The 18648-nt window shown below is 42.9% G+C and overlaps 2 protein-coding genes across 2 annotated transcripts in view; one reads left to right on the forward strand and one right to left on the reverse strand.

The window, feature by feature from the left end:
* vps8 (VPS8 subunit of CORVET complex) overlaps positions 1–14885 on the reverse strand; it is a 38401-nt gene extending 23516 nt beyond the window's left edge. Inside the window, exons 1-7 of the mRNA XM_079229419.1 lie at positions 14756–14885; positions 12522–12590; positions 11752–11885; positions 11396–11492; positions 10776–10808; positions 10173–10227; positions 713–837 (exon numbers count right to left, since the gene is read on the reverse strand). Coding sequence (XP_079085545.1) covers positions 713–837; positions 10173–10227; positions 10776–10808; positions 11396–11492; positions 11752–11885; positions 12522–12590; positions 14756–14827 — 585 coding nt within the window. The 5' untranslated portion in view covers positions 14828–14885. The remainder of the gene's footprint in view (positions 1–712; positions 838–10172; positions 10228–10775; positions 10809–11395; positions 11493–11751; positions 11886–12521; positions 12591–14755) is intronic.
* Positions 874–6556, forward strand: LOC306746479 (DELTA-stichotoxin-Hmg2b-like; the record flags this gene model as incomplete). Its single annotated transcript, XM_079229396.1, has 2 exons — positions 874–893; positions 6130–6556. The coding sequence occupies 2 exons, from the start codon at positions 874–876 to the stop codon at positions 6554–6556; spliced, it is 447 nt and encodes a 148-aa protein (XP_079085522.1).
* Positions 14886–18648: the final 3763 nt, after the last annotated feature.

Consider the following 18648-nt stretch of genomic DNA (forward strand, 5'->3'; position numbering starts at 1 on the left):
AGAACAAGAAGAAGGGGAAGAAGAACAAGAACAAGAAGAACAAGAAGAAGAAGGGGAAGAAGAACAAGAAGAACAAGAAGAAGGGGAAGAAGAACAAGAAGAACAAGAAGAACAAGAAGAAGGGGAAGAAGAACAAGAACAAGAAGAACAAGAAGAAGAAGGGGAAGAAGAACAAGAACAAGAAGAACAAGAAGAAGAAGGGGAAGAAGAACAAGAACAAGAAGGACAAGAAGAACAATGGGAATAAGAACAAAAAGAAGAAGGAGAACAAAAAGAACAAGGGGAAGAAGGACAAAAAGAAGAAGAACAAGAAGAACAAGAAGAACAACAACAATTGTCTTTTCTCGTCAATTCCAATGAATAATAATTCTAAAAATTATTATTAATAATAATTATAATAATAAATACTGCTGTTGAGTTTGGAACTTTGATAAATATGCAGTTCTGAAATGGTGAGTTATTTAATTGACAGAAAATGTATTTAATTGTCATTGATCATTTATTTAATATACTATTCCTGTCATTTTCACATTGTGATATTTGGCTTAAGCTACTTTAACACTATTATGTCAATGCTGCACATGCAGTGAGGCAGTGTTTTCTAATGCACTGCTCTTCTCGGCATTCTCTCTGCTTCTGTCTTTTCTGACGCCCGGTCAACACAGTGGTACGTGAGTGTGTGAGTGTGTGAGAGTATATCTACGACGTCTACCTGTCCTTTGGCGAAGCCGCAGAGAAGCCGCGAGCAGTCGTGGTTGATGCTGAGGGCAGAGACGGCTCCGAACTCTGCCCCGGTGGCCTTGGTGCCCAGACAGAGCCGCAGAGCCTGGTTGGTATCTGGAGAGGATGAAGGAAGTGTTTAACTGCTGAGGCATGGGACACACTCAGACAAGGTGAGGATGGTCAAAGGGAAATAATAAATCAAGCTTTTCACACGTCAATACCAAAACACAACACACTGGCACCAAATGGAGAGCTGGAAATTAAAGAAAAACTGCCACTTGCAAATACTTAAATAAACAATAAAGCATGCACCAAAGTAGCTCGGCCAAACCAAAATGCACATGAGCGGTGAGGTCAGTCAGGTTGAACACAGGATGAACCACAGTAAGCATGACAGGCCGTCTGACAGGGCGTCCATACCTTTTCCTGCCGGGCATCATGTCAGCAATACAGAGAGACAGGGTCAGCCCTCTGAGACCGCCCCGCCCAACCCCAGCAAAACCCAAACAGCATCACATTAAGACACGGACACTTGGGATCTGTGGAGACCAACAAGCTCTTTGCAAATTATGACAATATCCCATGGAAGTTAGAACAATCCTATAAGACCGGTAGGGATGCACGGGTCTTTCTAGAAAGTATCACGGTCAATAAATGACAACGCAGTATATCCAAGTATGTTTTCAATAACTTACAGAAACATTCGGGTCGGTTAGGACGGACTCTCATAACGGAAAAACCATGACCTGTGCATCGCTAATGGACGATGTTGGAAAAATTAGCATGTTATGAGAGAGAGCTAGAGACAGACAGTTAGATAGAAGTACTTTCTTAATCATAAATAATGTGCAAAAAGCTATAAAATATTTATCGCCAACAGCTTAAATGATTGAGAGGATTTTGATGTACGTAAGTGTAACGCTGTGAGGTGGACGAAGCACAAGGAGGGCAGAATGAAATGCAGCGTGTTACTGTCAAATAGCAGCGTAGTCATGCTCAGATCATTTAAATAGGATGTCCAGGGTGAGTCTTCAGTCCGTTATTCAGGGAGGCGTGAGGCTAAAGTCTTCCGCTGGTTGACCAGCAGGTCGTGAAGAGGATGGGAGGCGTTTCCCATGATGCACTTTGTGCAGCATCCTCTCCTCCACCACCTCTAACGGCTCCCAGAACAGAGCTGACCTTTCTGGTCTCTTTGTGCTGGTCGCTGGCTGTGATGCCAGCGCCCCATCGAGGAAGATTAGACTTACAGCTACATACTGGTGAAGAAATCTGCCACATCTTGTTGCACACAAGATGAAATGGAAATGATAAATGGCCCGAGTTTCCTGAGGAAGAAGAGTCTGCTCTGTTCTTTCCAGTAAACAGCCTCAGTGTTGCCACAAAGCTGGCTCTGTGTGCTTGTTTGATGTGCTTCTCGTGTGTTTGTGCAGTGCGTCCTCTTCCTACGTTACACGCTGGAGGTCATGTGTCTCCGTCTGCTTGGTAACACCTGGAAGCTGCTTGACAATGTCTACATTGTAATATTAGTGTGTGTTTATTCTGTGCACACAACATCTACTGCATGTCCGTCTGCCCTGGGAGAGGGATCGCTCTCCTTGGCGCTAGCTGAGGTTTCTTCCATGTTTCCCTATTCAATGTAAAAAAGTAACTAAGAGCCTGGGATCCCAGCCCACCTTGTGATTAAAGGACAACCCGCCCAACCCTGAGCCACCGCCGCCTCAATAAATACATAACGTAGATAAATGGGACCTGACTGGCCACCAGGTCCCTGTACTCCCACTGCTGTCCACCATTAATACCCAATAACTGCAGAGTCATCCGATGAGTCAGAGTTAAGAAGAAACACTGAGTAACACACCTAGAGCTGTGGCTTGCCTGTAGCTTGGGCCATATATATAGTGTGTGTGTGTGTGTGTGTGTGTGTGTGTGTGTGTGTGTGTGTGTGTGTGTGTGTGTGTGTGTGTGTGTGTGTGTGTGTGTGAATGAATCATGGAGAGAGGTCTAGAGAGTCTGTCAAAGGGTGTTTTTATTATGGAGACGTTTCCGTTGTAAACGCGGCTCGTGGCTGACGGGAGCGGCCGGGGGTTTAAAGACGTTACCGTTCACTGAGCCCCGATCAAAGAGCAGCACCAGACTACTGCCAGGGATCAGGGACCGATACTTCACCGCCATGGGTCAGCTGACATCACAGCAGAGTCTTTGTTATGCTGACTGCACCATCTCTACATTGAAGAAGTTAACCTTTTAGAAACCAGGCTGAGCGATTGTCATATAAAACTGTAAATCATAGTTTGTTTTATGAAGAAGAAAAAAAGCCCAGAACTGCTGTATTTGGATGTATTGAACACCATAAGTAATATACAAGTGAAGTATATGGTTTGGTACATGAGAAAATTCAAATGTCACAGATGTGCGCAAATGCAAATTTTGGAGTCCTCGTCTGAATGTTCTCTGTTCTAAACCCTCTGTTACTTTGTTCTGCTTCACTTTATCAAAGTCAACCTTTGCAGAGAGAATGTTCACATATTGAGTTATGATCTGGGTTAGAGAATGTTCACATATTGTGTTATGATTTGGGTTAGAGAATGTTCACATATTGTGTTATGATTTGGGTTAGAGAATGTTCACATATTGAGCTATGATCTGGGTTAGAGAATGTTCACATATTGTGTTATGATTTGGGTTAGAGAATGTTCACATATTGAGCTATGATCTGGGTTAGAGAATGTTCACATATTGAGTTATGATTTGGGTTAGAGAATGTTCACATATTGAACTATGATTTGGGTTAGAGAATGTTCACATGTTGTGTTATGATTTGGGTTAGAGAATGTTCACATGTTGAGCTATGATTTGGGTTAGAGAATGTTCACATTTGTGTTATGATTTGGGTTAGAGAATGTTCACATGTTGAACTATGATTTGGGTTAGAGAATGTTCACATTTGTGTTATGATTTGGGTTAGAGAATGTTCACATGTTGAGCTATGATTTGGGTTAGAGAATGTTCACATGTTGAGCTATGATTTGGGTTAGAGTTGGACCTTACAGCTGCATCATTTCAAAGAAATAATCATCCTGAAAGTGATTTTTTTATAGGCGGACCTGAAATCTTTTCATGTTTTTCTGTGTGTCATCTTCATTCACTCTTACCTAGTAACATATAGACTGATATTTATACATCTGAACAACATCTCACATGTGTACCTTTTATTATAACACCAACATTATTCAAACAGCCCTAGTGGTTGCAGAGATACACCCTTTTTAGTTTGGGGATGACATTTTCGAGGAAAGGGCCTTTTCTATTGGTTTCAAGTTAAGAATGACTATGAAAGAGATTACTTTGACGGTTGACAGTATGTCTTTGAAATATTTTCAGTTTTTCTGGTTACAGATATTGGGCCTCAGTACTTGTGCCCTGAAGGAAACCGTGCATACTGAAACTGCTAATACACAGAGCACAGGCTGCTGGAGCTCTGACGCATTCTCCATTCCAGTTCACTGATTACTGCGACTGCAAATACCATTAATGCAACGGTCTGCTGATAGAAACTCTTTGTTATCTTATGGCAACTACTGTTCACTAAGCAGTAGTCTCATTTCATGGTGAGTCAATTCATCAGCGTATTGCTCCTCCTCATACTTGGTGTTGTAGTGTTACCCAGTGATCGCGGCGGCCCGTCAGTCTCACCCTCCTGGGGGACGCCCTGTACAAACAGCGGATACCTTTTTTAAAAGGTTGCAACAAAAGAAGGTCCAAATAAGAGCGAACGTTGATGTAAACACTCTGATCCAATCATTTCATGGTGATAAGGTGTTGGCGAGGTCCGGGAACAGCTGATACTAGACAGGAGATAACGAGGGAGGCAACTGGTGCCTGAAGGTCCTGATTACCTGAGTCAATAAAACCTGGTGTGTGAGCGGCTCAAGTAGAACGTGACTTGACCACCACATCCTGCCGGAGACCTGGACCATCGCTCTGTCAACGCCAACGACTGCTTTAGCTTCTTCTTTTCCCTCCAAAAAGGTAAGTACTCGTGTGACTTTTAGAGAGTAGACATTAGGGATTCATGAGGTTTATTCCTGCGTGGATATCATTTGCTGTGTGGGGTTTTTCCTCCACCCCTTCTCACCAGTATGTTGTGTTCTACGGATTGTAAAAGCCCTCTGAGGTAAATGTGTGGGAAATACCGTCAGTTAATTGTTCCGATTAGCACATATACGGACAATAAAGCAAAAAGTGTGCCATACAAGTACACATGGATAACGCACTACATTCTACAAAAGCCAAATGTACAACTCTATGTTTGACTATATGTTTACACTCTTATTGTGGCTGAAGATGGAGCTCAGAAAGTCTTGAATGTCCCCTCTTAAATCTGAAAATACAGTAGATTAGTGTTTTTCTTTCATTGATATATTTGTGGCTGCCTGCCAAAAAGATCAACATGATCGCTATATATATATATATATATAGATTATCAAATGGGTAACATCTTATTTCATTGTAGAGCTGCTATTTGCAGTGCAGCACCTTTTTTTTTTTTTAAATACAGTATTAATTTTAGAAAGCATGGGTGTGCCTCCTTTCACGAGTACACCCACCTTCTCTAGTAAAGAGCATACGGTCTGACTAACTGGATGTAGACTGTGGTATAAACTAAGATATTGGTCGCCTACTTCCGTCGCCATTGTTTAACTAATTCTTAAAAAGCCACCTCTGCCAGCCACTCTCTGCAGGGTGTTCACTGAGAGGTCATGTGTTCTATCCCCTCTGCAGGGTGTTCACTGAGAGGTCATGTGTTCTGTCCCTCTCTCTGCAGGGTGTTCACTGAGAGGTCATGTGTTCTATCCCCTCTGCAGGGTGTTCACTGAGAGGTCATGTGTTCTATCCCCTCTGCAGGGTGTTCACTGAGAGGTCATGTGTTCTATCCCTCTCTCTGCAGGGTGTTCACTGAGAGGTCATGTGTTCTATCCCTCTCTCTGCAGGGTGTTCACTGAGAGGTCATGTGTTCTATCCCTCTCTCTGCAGGGTGTTCACTGAGAGGTCATATGTTCTATCCCCTCTGCAGGGTGTTCACTGAGGTCATATGTTCTATCCCCCTCTGCAGGGTGTTCACTGAGAGGTCATGTGTTCTGTCCCTCTCTCTGCAGGGTGTTCACTGAGAGGTCATGTGTTCTGTCCCTCTCTCTGCAGGGTGTTCACTGAGAGGTCATGTGTTCTGTCCCTCTCTCTGCAGGGTGTTCACTGAGAGGTCATGTGTTCTGTCCCTCTCTCTGCAGGGTGTTCACTGAGAGGTCATGTGTTCTGTCCCTCTCTCTGCAGGGTGTTCACTGAGAGGTCATGTGTTCTATCCCCTCTGCAGGGTGTTCACTGAGGTCATGTGTTCTATCCCCTCTGCAGGGTGTTCATGGAGAGCGGCTGCTGTGAGGTCCCCCTGCCCCCCATGGTGGGTCCCTGCTCTAACGGCACTGCATTGTTCAACAAGCACAGCGGCAGTGCGACCGGCTCCGTCTGCGTCTTCACCTACGACCTTTTCAACGCCGACATGAACGACTACAGCCACTCCATGGCCGTCATGTTCTCCGTGCCCTACGACCGAAACCTCTACTCCAACTGGTTTGCCGTGGGGATCTTTGACAGGGGGATCAACTGCGACTTTGATCTTTACGACGCCATGTACAACGGAAGTGAAAACAACTTCGTCAGAGCAAAGGCCGACGGCTCCTGCATCTCTTATGAGGGCGACTATGCTATCGTCAGCGCCTCCATGTCGGACTCTGGTGAAGCGGTCCTGAGGGTGGATATCAGTGATACTGGCATGTATTGAGACAGAAGCAAGATCCTACTGTTGCTATCTGACCGAAGCACATCAGATGATCAGTCATTGTAATAAAATATAAATACAAAGCTCAATCAACTGACAAAGCCGGTCACTAGCTGCAGAGGTGCTCATTAATCAATACCCTGGTTATTTCTGGTGTGATATAAAGGTTGATGCTTAATTGCAAATTAAAAAAGACTGTCAAACAGATCATGTCTTTTAGAAAATAGTCATGTTTATATATCTCTCTCTGACATGATGTAAATGAAGCCAACCCAAGGAACTTGTTTTATACCCTTAAATACATAATTGTTTAATTAAAAGAGAACATACATCTGCTGTGGGCTTGTTTTTATTTATAGAAGAGGCTCATTGTTTTGGGGATGTCATGCATTTATACATTTTTGAGGTTACTGAAATATTCCTTTCATGTGTATTGATGTTCATGTAACCCATGTTGAAGGCTTATTTTTTTCACAGTATTATTACTATTTTAAACACTTTGGACGAGTAGCACGCCGATGTCAGCGTGATATTGTTTGTGGAAATGTTTTAAATAGGAAGGTTTTTACGAAGACGCATCTGTTTGGAAAGACGTTACCACACAACCGTAGAAATATGACTTGGACTCAAGCAGTAAAATCCAAGAATTTGTAAACAAAGGTTGAGATATAGTTTTGCTGCTAAAACACAACGCCATCTTCTTCAATTTGTCAAGGTTTCCTCTGTTAATCGAGGAAGCATCTGAGATCGTTTTCTTCTAGAATTCAAGGTAGTAAGGATCCCTGTGAGGGACAAGCCACTCCTTCTGTCATGTTCAGTAGTAAGGGTCCCTGTGAGGGACAAGCCACTCCTTCTTTTGTCATGTTCAGTAGTAAGGGTCCCTGTGAGGGACAAGCCACTCCTTCTTTTGTCATGTTCAGTAGTAAGGGTCCCTGTGAGGGACAAGCCCCTCCTTCTTTTGTCATGTTCAGTAGTAAGGGTCCCTGTGAGGGACAAGCCACTCCTTCTTTTGTCATGTTCAGTAGTAAGGGTCCCCGTGAGGGACAAGCCCCTCCTTCTTTTGTCATGTTCAGTAGTAAGGATCCCTGTGAGGGACAAGCCCCTCCTTCTGTCATGTTCAGTAGTAAGGATCCCTGTGAGGGACAAGCCACTCCTTCTGTCATGTTCAGTAGTAAGGGTCCCTGTGAGGGACAAGCCACTCCTTCTTTTGTCATGTTCAGTAGTAAGGGTCCCTGTGAGGGACAAGCCACTCCTTCTTTTGTCATGTTCAGTAGTAAGGGTCCCTGTGAGGGACAAGCCACTCCTTTTGTCATGTTCAGTAGTAAGGGTCCCTGTGAGGGACAAGCCCCTCCTTCTGTCATGTTCAGTAGTAAGGGTCCCTGTGAGGGACAAGCCACTCCTTCTTTTGTCATGTTCAGTAGTAAGGGTCCCTGTGAGGGACAAGCCCCTCCTTCTTTTGTCATGTTCAGTAGTAAGGGTCCCCGTGAGGGACAAGCCCCTCCTTCTGTCATGTTCAGTAGTAAGGGTCCCTGTGAGGGACAAGCCACTCCTTCTGTCATGTTCAGTAGTAAGGGTCCCTGTGAGGGACAAGCCCCTCCTTCTTTTGTCATGTTCAGTAGTAAGGGTCCCTGTGAGGGACAAGCCACTCTTTCTTTTGTCATGTTCAGTAGTAAGGGTCCCTGTGAGGGACAAGCCACTCCTTCTTTTGTCATGTTCAGTAGTAAGGGTCCCTGTGAGGGACAAGCCACTCTTTCTTTTGTCATGTTCAGTAGTAAGGGTCCCTTGTTCAGTTCAGTTTTTCTTACTCGGTGAGAAAAGTCCAGTCTGTGTTGTCTTGAACAAGTGCACTGAAGTCTGGTTGAATGAGGTGGAGATGTGAAGAACAGCTGACAGGTATCTCAGCGCCGGCTTTGCGCGATTAATGTTCACTCTGGAGCGCTCTGTGAGGCGGAGCGGCTCGCGGCAGCACCCGCTGCTCGCTGAGGACAGAAACTAAAGAACAAGACGTGCGTCAGCCTGTTGGCAACAAGCCGGTCGCTGAGGCTGCGTAAGCGCGCGCGCGCATATGTAAATCGCCTTCAGAGTAAAAGCATTTATGGCGTGCATCTTATTTATTTCTTTTTCTTTTTTGATTGACCTCACGCGGGCCGGACTGGGAGAGCCGTAAGATGCCCAGGTCTGAACTACGCCGTCTGGGAGAGATTTAAAGTGCAGCACCTGTGTGCGGCATTAAGCAAAACAAATAAAACAAGTTAATACACGATCAAATAATTAACATTGTTAATAGTAAAATGCGTTAACGTGCCCAGCCCTAATTGTGATATTTACTGGAAATGACATACAATATGTATATATTTCCTCGGATCTCGTGGTTATCTTCAGCATCCATGGGGTCCTTAGAGCAAGCGCACGAGCGTTTCCTTTAGCCCCGCCTCCCAGCCAGTCCAGCCTCGTTCTCATTTGAATGAACAGAGGAAGGAAAAGAACTCTCAACCTTCAAGACTTAGTGATTTAAATAAGGGCTTTTCATGTCTTTGTATTGAAAGGCTGACTCCCCGAAAAAATTTACAGACTTCTCTTTCATGATGAAAAGTCTTTTGGGCCCCATGGCGTCACGTGATCCTGTAATTCCACCGTTTGGCCACTAAGTTAAATTAGCTTGGCCCTCTTTATTTGGGTCTTTATATATAGAAAGTAGTATTTTTCCACCTGCAAGTGAAGCTCTGTCATTTCTCCTCCAGCCTTCCAGCTGTAACATGCGTCATTCAGCGCTGACCATCAGGTCTGATTTATTTCTACGCACATTCACATTCATTTTTTGTCGAGCTTCATGTTAAGACAAAAGTGACCTGGTGATGGTAATTCCCATAACCGTATGCCGGCGAGACGAGAGAGAGAGAGAGAGAGAGAGAGAGAGAGAGAGAGAGAGAGAGAGAGAGAGAGAGAGAGAGAGAGAGAGAGAGAGAGAGAGAGAGAGGCCGTGCTGCTGCCAGAGTTGAGCAGAGAGTTGTTAAAAGGTTCATAAAAATGTCGCCTCAGATGCCCAGACCGTTCTTTTGTTGGCCTGTAATTTCTCCGCCCCTTCCTTGCCATCTTATCCACCATGGCACTAGTTTATATATATATATATATATATATATATATATATATATATATATATATATATATATATATATATATATATATATATATATGCTCTGTTAAATGAAGGCACTGAGCCCAGAGGGGGAGGGGTTTAAAGATGTGTCAATCAAGAATCTAATGGGCCGATCTAGCCGACCTGACGATCATGCCATCCCAAAAGAGAGGTCAGCCCACCAGGGAAGTCCGGCCCTGATTTCACTAGAGTTGTGCGATGAAGAGGTCGCTCAGTGGAACACACACCGCCAAGCGTGAGGCTTTGAGACCACTGGGCTTGTGAGGATCTACAAGAAGGAACGGGAGCTGCTTTCCAAATCCAGGGGTTGATTACCTTCATTCAGCCTCAAGGCTGAGACCACTGACATTAGTACGTCTAATACGTGCTGAATACGGGTGTTAATACAGAATGAGGGCCGTCGTTTCAGTTGTGTATCATTAACACACATTTAAAAAGGAGCACAATCAAGTTTGGACTCACCAAAGACCAGAGCCAGACCATGAGACGTTCCGACAACGATCACACCCGCCACTGTCTGAAAGCAAAACCACGTCAGTGACAAGTTAAACACTGAAGTCAGACACTGAAAAACAGGTCACATGTCCTGCCTCCATCAGCACTCACACAATCAAGACTGTTCTCATCACGTCGCAGTTTTAGAAACTGTGAAACCCTCTTGTGAATGTGCACACCTTCTCACACACACACACACACACACACACACACACTCTCACTCACACACACACACGTGAGTCTGCTTCTCCATGCCGTATCCAGAGTACAGGGTTCTGTGTAAATGTTGTGGCCGCTTTCGAAAACAGGTTCCACTCTACTTTCTGTCAGATTGTTGTGTAAAATCTTGTCAAACTGGCCAACAGTAATGTTTTTAGTTGATAGAAATGATCGTAGCGATTTAAATAAATAGCAAACCGTGAATGTGGTGCAGACCGCTAGCCTAATTATACATAGAGCAGACATAATCAGCAATAAAGTCACAGGAGTGATGGGGTACGTGACCAAATGTTCCTTTAAACCACCTCTCTTTGTTCAGTCGTTCATTATTGAATGCAAATAAATACTCACTATAGCGGTTGGCAGTCCAGCATCCACCTTGTCCTGAGGAAAATATACAAATGTTTTTATTATGTCTACTACACAACAAATGTACAATTTTGAAGAGAGTACTAAAGTATCCCAGAGATACCATCAGCTAAGAGGTATTGTTTGAAGTCGTGCAGCTGTCTGACAAGATAAGGAGAAAGATCATTAAGACTAACATGAATTATGGAAGCACTCTGGATTATGGGATGTTTTATCATTTCATTTTGTTCACATTAAACACTGAACTGAAGCTGTGCTCTCATCAAATAGAAACAACGCCTCCGCCAACTGATCATGTCATGGTTCACATCCACGACTGTCCAAAACGTCGTCCCTTCATTTTATCCTACGAGACGTTTGTGTGAAATTGTCATAATTATGAATCCTTGATTTGTGACCGAAAAATGTGTTTTGTGAGATCAGAGACCTCCAACTTCTACTGGGTTCATCCTTAAGTCCTTAAATCCAAGTGGACATTTGAATAACAGATCTTAAAGCAACAGTGTGCAAGATTTAGTGTCATCTAGTGGTGAGTTGTGAGTGTGCATGCGTGTGAGAATGTGTGTGTGTGTGTGTGTGTGTGTGTGTGTTGCTCGTCTTACAGCAGCAGAAACGATCTGTGCAGAGATGCCCTTCAGCAGGCTGTGTCGGAGAACAGACCCATGAACGGTCGCGTTCAGATCCACCGTCCTCCTCTTCCTTCACACGTGTACATGTCCACACAAAGATCACACACACACACACACACACACACACACACACACACACACACACACACACACACACACACACACACACACACACACACACACACACACACACACACACACAGCAAGAAGACAGTTTCCATGTTAATAACTTGTTCATATAAGAAGCAATGCACCAACGATAAGTTGTGGTCAGGGTTTGTGTGACTTATTATATGTGTGTGTGTATGTGTGTGTGTGTGTGTCCATGCCTTTTGAGGAGGTGTGCTGGGTCTCCGCTGTCAGAGCTGGCCAGAGAGGAGGTGTCACAGGAGTGAGCATCCATGTTGTCTGTGTTCAGCACGCAGGTATCCTCCAACACGAACGGTTCCTCTTCATCCTCCAGCTGCACACAGGACAATGGTAAAACACACACACACACACACACACACACACACACACACACACACCCATCTACCCGTCTACCTGCAGAGGGGATTCCTTCTAACATGACTGCTGCTGCCGACGTTTTCTTCTCAGTATCACAAACAACTTCAATCTGTTTTCACTGAACTCAATCCTGCCTGATTTAAACCACTTTAACTGCAAAAAGATGTTACGCTGTTTTTAAATCAGTAAATTACTCGTCTCACTTGAGGGCAACACTTGAATATGAGACAGAAATTGTCTACACATTTGGTTTGGACCTCCAGTGTTTGGGATGACAAGTCTATACGACAAATGAAATACAGTCTCCTTCATGCGCTACAGCACTGCTGTGAAAAGAAGAGTGGTGAGTATGACATGTCGTACTGAAGGAGTTAGTCTTGTGGAAATGTACATTATACTGAATGTATCAAGACAGAGAAAAGTGATGGGTTTGCAGGAGGTTTCTCACTATGGTATGATGGAATATACTTCAAATAGGAGGAGAATTAAAGTCTCTAAAGGAGAGGTGGGCAGCTTCTAGAGGCTGATCTAGATTACTTCCACAGTGGTCTTTCTTCTGTGGACAGAGTGTGGTGCAGCATGGTGTGCTTACCTCGTTCAGGATGCTCTCCAGTGTGGGAGGTGTGTCTACTTGGGGAATGTCAAACTCCTTATCGTCGATCTGAGAACAGAAGTGTTTCAGGTTTAGAAAGCATTACTTGGTTCTTTGTGCTTTCTTTATCTTCATGATGATCCCTCCCCGACCCCCGACAGAGGTCCAGGCCAGCAGCCGGAGCGGAGTCCAAATCTTGGCAACGTCCCGTTAATAGCTGTGTTTCCACTGAGCAGCTAACTAGTCAATGACTTCGCCATGTGTTATCTCAGTGAAAATCAAAACATGCATGCGAGGATGTGCTGCATGTAGAAGAGTCACAAGTATGGAGAGTAGTGTTGACAGCTGGGGAAACAAATATTGCATGCTGGTATGTGATGCAAAAGATACAATATAGTTGACAACTCAATATTGGTGAACTCAATATAGTACAGACACACAGCAAGTAGGTTCATTCATGAAAATGATGTCATCCAAAGTAACAGGGTCAGCTGTGCTTGTGGAGCACGATGCACAGGGGCTGATGGGAAATGTTGCCAACCTTTTAGCTGAACTCAGACTGTGGCTGTCTCACTGGTAATTACAGATAGCATGAACATGAACCTGAAGTTAGCATATGTTATAAATCACATCCCATTAATAACAAACAATATGCTCGAAATTACTTCAGAACAACAACCGAAACGTCTTTTACACGCCCAAATACTCACTGTTTCATTTTATTAAATTAAACCTACCTCATTTTATTAAATTAAATCTACCTCATTTTATTAAATTAAACCTACCTCATTTCATTAAATTAAACCAACCTCATTTTATTAAATTAAACCTACCTCATTTTATTAAATTGAACCGACCTCATTTTATTGAATTAAATCTACTTCATTTTATTCAATTAAACCTACCTCATTTTATTAAATTAAACCAACTTCATTTTATTCAATTAAACCTACCTTATTTTATTAGATCAAACCAACCTCATTTTATTAAATTAAACCTACTTCATTTTATTCAATTAAACCTACCTCATTTTATTAAATTAAACCAACCTTATTTTATTAGATCAAACCAACCTCATTTTATTAGATCAAACCAACCTCATTTTATTAGATCAAACCAACTTCATTTTATTCAATTAAACCTACCTCATTTTATTAAATTAAACCAACCTTATTTTATTAGATCAAACCAACCTCATTTTATTAGATCAAACCAACCTCATTTTATTAGATCAAACCAACCTCATTTTATTAAATTAAACCTACCTAATTGTATTCAATTAAACCTACTTCATTTTATTCAATTAAACCTACCTAATTTTATTAAATTAAACCTACCTAATTTTATTAAATTAAAACTACATCATTTTATTAAATTAAACCTACTTCATGTTATTAAATTAAACCTACTTCATGTTATTAAATTAAACCTACCTCATGTTATTAAATTAAACCTACATCATTTTATTCAATTAAACCTACCTCATTTTATTCAATTAAACCTACCTCATGTTATTAAACTTGTGACAATAAGTGGAAGAACATGATCGTATTAGTTCACAGTCTGAAGCGCAGCTCGTGCCAACGTTCCTGGTTTGAATGTGTCGCTACGTCTCGACGTGCGCGTGAGCAGCGCCAAAACAATGATCACGTGACGAGCTCAGCCTTTACGACTTTGTAATAGACGCTTCATTCGTGTCGTGATACGGTCACACAGGTCAACGCTGGGACAGTAACAACGGGGTTTCCGCTGAGGCCAGGGTCTCTACGGCGTGCCGCTTTACGTTAGTGTCGTTAACCACCGGGACAGCGGTACTATTGCACGGGAGAAGCTCACGCGCGCGGCTGGGCTTCAGCTGGACATGTCACGAGCCGGTGTTACGGTTTAACAAGCGACCGTGTTAACTGGAGACTTTCATCCGAACGCGTCCGCTGTTGTCGTAGTTACGACAGCCGTATCGAGAATGCCATTCATATTTTTTTAATACAGTGTCAAACCCGCTCATGTACATAATAATACATTCACGAGGGCAGCTACGTGTTTTCTTCCTATTTTCGAACGGCTGTCTGTAACTACGACAACGGACGCGTTCGGATGAAAGTCGCCAGTTAACACGGTCGCTTATTAAACCGTAACGCCGGTGTTTGGCTTCAATATTAGCAAAGCCGTGTCTGTCCTCCGCCTGTTGTTTTACCGTCGTCGACACGTGACACCGGGACATTAAAGCCTCTCACCGCGTCCATCTCCGCCAGGTTGAGCTGGGAGGAAGCGGAGAGCAGGCTGCGGGCGTCCGGAGACTCCGACATCGCTGTGTTTACATGCACAGAAGGGCTCGCCGCCTGTGTTTCCCTGCGGCAGCTCTTCTTCTTCTTCTACTACTACTACTTCTTCTTCTTCTTCTTCTTCTGCTTCTTCTGCTTCGGTTTTACGGCGGATAGCAACCAGCGTTAATGTTCATTACCGCCCCCACTATGTTGGAGGGTGGACCAGAGTTATCTATCCTCTTTTCAGAATCAGTTTTTTTTTTGCCAATACGTTACACATACAAATAATTTGACTTGGTCGAAGGTGCATAACAATAAACAAAAACAAAAAACACAGTTTGACAACACGATACATCCTTTTTTTTTAAGTGTAGCAATGCATAGTGCACTTTATACATATTTTTGTGCAATACTCACTATATTTTTGTGCCTTATTTTTATTTATTTTTTTGCCTTAAGTTTATTGTAATTATGTGTGTTAGGAGGACCCAGCAAAATAAGCTTTTCATTGTACAGAGTAACTGCCTGTTATCTGTGCATATGACAATAAAAATATCTCATATCTTGAATATAAAGTAGAACAATTCAAAACAAACAGGAGCAATAACATTGATCACTAAATTCTCTAGAGCAGCGGAGTTTCTGACATTGGAATAGAGTCGCTGACCGGATGTCAAATACATGTTTTGGACTCAGTTCCTCCACTCAAGAGCTTTTATGGAATCCTTGATGTTTCTCGTTCTCTACATGCTCCACTGATCCTTCTACCTGTCAGTGGTCACATAACCCTGAGGGATGTTCCCTCAATAAGTGCAGCGTTTCATTAAGCTTCTGCTTGTATTAAGTTCCTACTCCTTGTTAGGATGCTCTCCTTGTAGCTGCCCTCCCTTCGCCCACCTCTCGCTGTTCTGCATGAAGGTGTCGCCCTGAGTTTCCTGTATTCAATTCAGTTTATTTTATATAGCCCAACATCACAAATACAGGTTTGCCTCAGAGGGCTTTACAATCTGTACACTGGAGACAGGAGGCAGGAGACAGGAGGTAGGAGGCAGGAGGTAGGAGGCAGGAGACAGGAGGTAGGAGGCAGGAGGTAGGAGACAGGAGGCAGGAGACATGAGGTAGGAGGCAGGAGACATGAGGTAGGAGACAGGAGACAGGAGGCAGGAGGCAGGAGACAGGAGGTAGGAGGCAGGAGACAGGAGGTAGGAGACAGAAGGTAGGAGGCAGGAGGCAGGAGATAAAAGGTAGGGGACAGGAGGCAGGAGACAGGAGGTAGGAGGCAGGAGACAGGAGGCAGGAGACAGGAGGTAGGAGGCAGGAGACAGAAGACAGGAGGTAGGAGGCAGGGGGTAGGTGACAGGAGATAGGAGACAGGAGGCAGGAGGTAGGAGGCTGGAGACAGGAGACAGGAGGCAGGAGGTAGGAGGCAGGAGGTAGGAGGCAGGAGACAGGTCACAGGAGACAGGAGGCGGGAGACAGGAGGTAGGAAGAAGGAGGAAGGAGGCAGGAGGTAGGAGGCAGGAGACAGGAGGCAGGAGACAGGTGGCAGGAGACAGGAGGTAGGAGGAAGGAGGTAGGAGACATGAGGCAGGAGACAGGAGGCAGGAGACAGGAGGCAGGAGGCAGGAGACATGAGGTAGGAGACAGGAGGTAGGAGGCAGGAGGTAGGAGGCAGGGGGTAGGTGACAGGAGATAGGAGACAGGAGGCAGGAGGTAGGAGGCTGGAGACAGGAGACAGGAGGCAGGAGGTATGAGGCAGGAGGTAGGAGGCAGGAGACAGGTCACAGGAGACAGGAGGCAGGAGACAGGAGGTAGGAAGCAGGAGGAAGGAGGCAGGAGGCAGGAGGTAGGAGGCAGGAGAAAGGAGACAGGAGACAGGAGGCAGGAGACAGGTGGCATGAGACAGGAGGTAGGAGGAAGGAGGTAGGAGACATGAGGCAGGAGACATGAGGCAGGAGACAGGAGGCAGGAGACAGGAGGTAGGAGGCAGGAGGCAGGAGACATGAGGTAGGAGACAGGAGGTAGGAGGCAAGAGACAGGAGGCAGGAGGAAGGAGGTAGGAGACATGAGGCAGGAGACAGGAGGCAGGAGACAGGAGGTAGGAGACATGAGGTAGGAGACAGGAGGTAGGAGGCAAGAGACAGGAGGCTAGTACCATCAGATCAATTTACATTATTACTATCAGTATTATTAAATCCATGAAATATGTATTCATGTTCATCCATTAAGGTCTGTGGTTTAGTGCGCTCCCTCACTTCTTATTCAGAAAGGCCATGTTGGTGTTTGTGGTGCAGAAATAATTTTGACAACACTGTATTTTGATGCGTTTTGGATAATTTCTGTAATAGTTCCACTTTATGATCGGGAGGTTCATGCGACATCAGGCTTTACATACAAAGAGAATTGGTTTCAGTCTAGAATGATTGTCAAAAATATGAAAATAAGACACCATGGTGGAAATGTCTTACCAAACATGGATGATGATAAAAACACAATGTTGGTCATTTAAATTCTGCTTATAATACCAGCATATAGCATATTCAATGTGTTCTTCATATACACTACCGTTCAAAAGTTTGGGGTCACACAGACACATCTTCAGTTTCTTCGCAATTTCTCTCATGGAATATCCTTCATCTCTAAGACCAAGAACAGACTGGAGAGTTTCACATGAAAGTTCTCTTTTTCTGGCCATTTTGAGAGTATAATGAAACCCACAATGTGAAGCTCCAGATACTCAACTAGCTCAAAGGAAGGCCAGTTGTAAAGCTTCTCTCACCAGCATAACTCTTTTCAGCTGTGCTAACATAATTGCACAAGGGTTTTCTAATCATCCATTAGTCTTCTATGCGATGAGCAAACATAATGTACCATTAGAACACTGAGGGATAGTTGCTGGAAATGGGCCTCTATACACCTATGTAGATATTTCATTAAAAACCAGACGTTTCCACCTAGAATAGTCATTTACCACATTAACAATGTATAGTGTATTTCTGATTAATTTAATGTTATCTTCATTGAAAAAAACAGTGCTTTTCTTTGAAAAATAAGGAAATTTCTAAGTGACCCCAAACTTTTGAACGGTAGTGTGTATATATATATATATATATATATATATATATATATGTATATATATATACATATATATATACGTGTATATATATATACGTATATGTATATACATATATATATACGTATATATATATATGTATATACGTATATATATATATGTATATATATATATTATATACGTATATACATATATATGTATATACATATATGTATATATATATATACACACATATGTATATATATACACACATATGTATATATATACGTATATATATATACATATATATACGTATATATATATACGTATATATATACGTATATATATATATATACATACATACACTTCAAATCATACACTTCAAATCATCAAAATTAAATGAAATAAACATTTGAATGCATCAGTCTGTGTGCAATGAATAAATATAATGTACAAGTTACACCTTTTGAATGCAATTACTGAAATAAATCAAGTTTTTCAAAATATTCTAATTTACTGGCTTTTACCTGTATATATATAACACAATGTGTTTATTCATGTGTGGACCATAATGTTGTAGGTCTGTTAGTAGGGAAAAGAAAAGGAAGGAAGAAAGGATATAAGGGAAGGAGACAAGGACGCCCCCAGACCGTGCATATAGAGATAGATGGATGTATACTTTATTTATCCCCGAGGGGAAAGTCGTTGGTCACAGTAGCAAACAACGTACATATGAGACACGAAAAATAAAATAAAAAATATCAGAAAAAAATAAAATTAAAATCAAAAATATCAGGAATGCAAATATATA

Source organism: Taurulus bubalis (genome assembly GCF_910589615.1).
Source record: "Taurulus bubalis genome assembly, chromosome: 14".
NCBI classification, from domain to species: Eukaryota; Metazoa; Chordata; class Actinopteri; order Perciformes; family Cottidae; genus Taurulus; species Taurulus bubalis.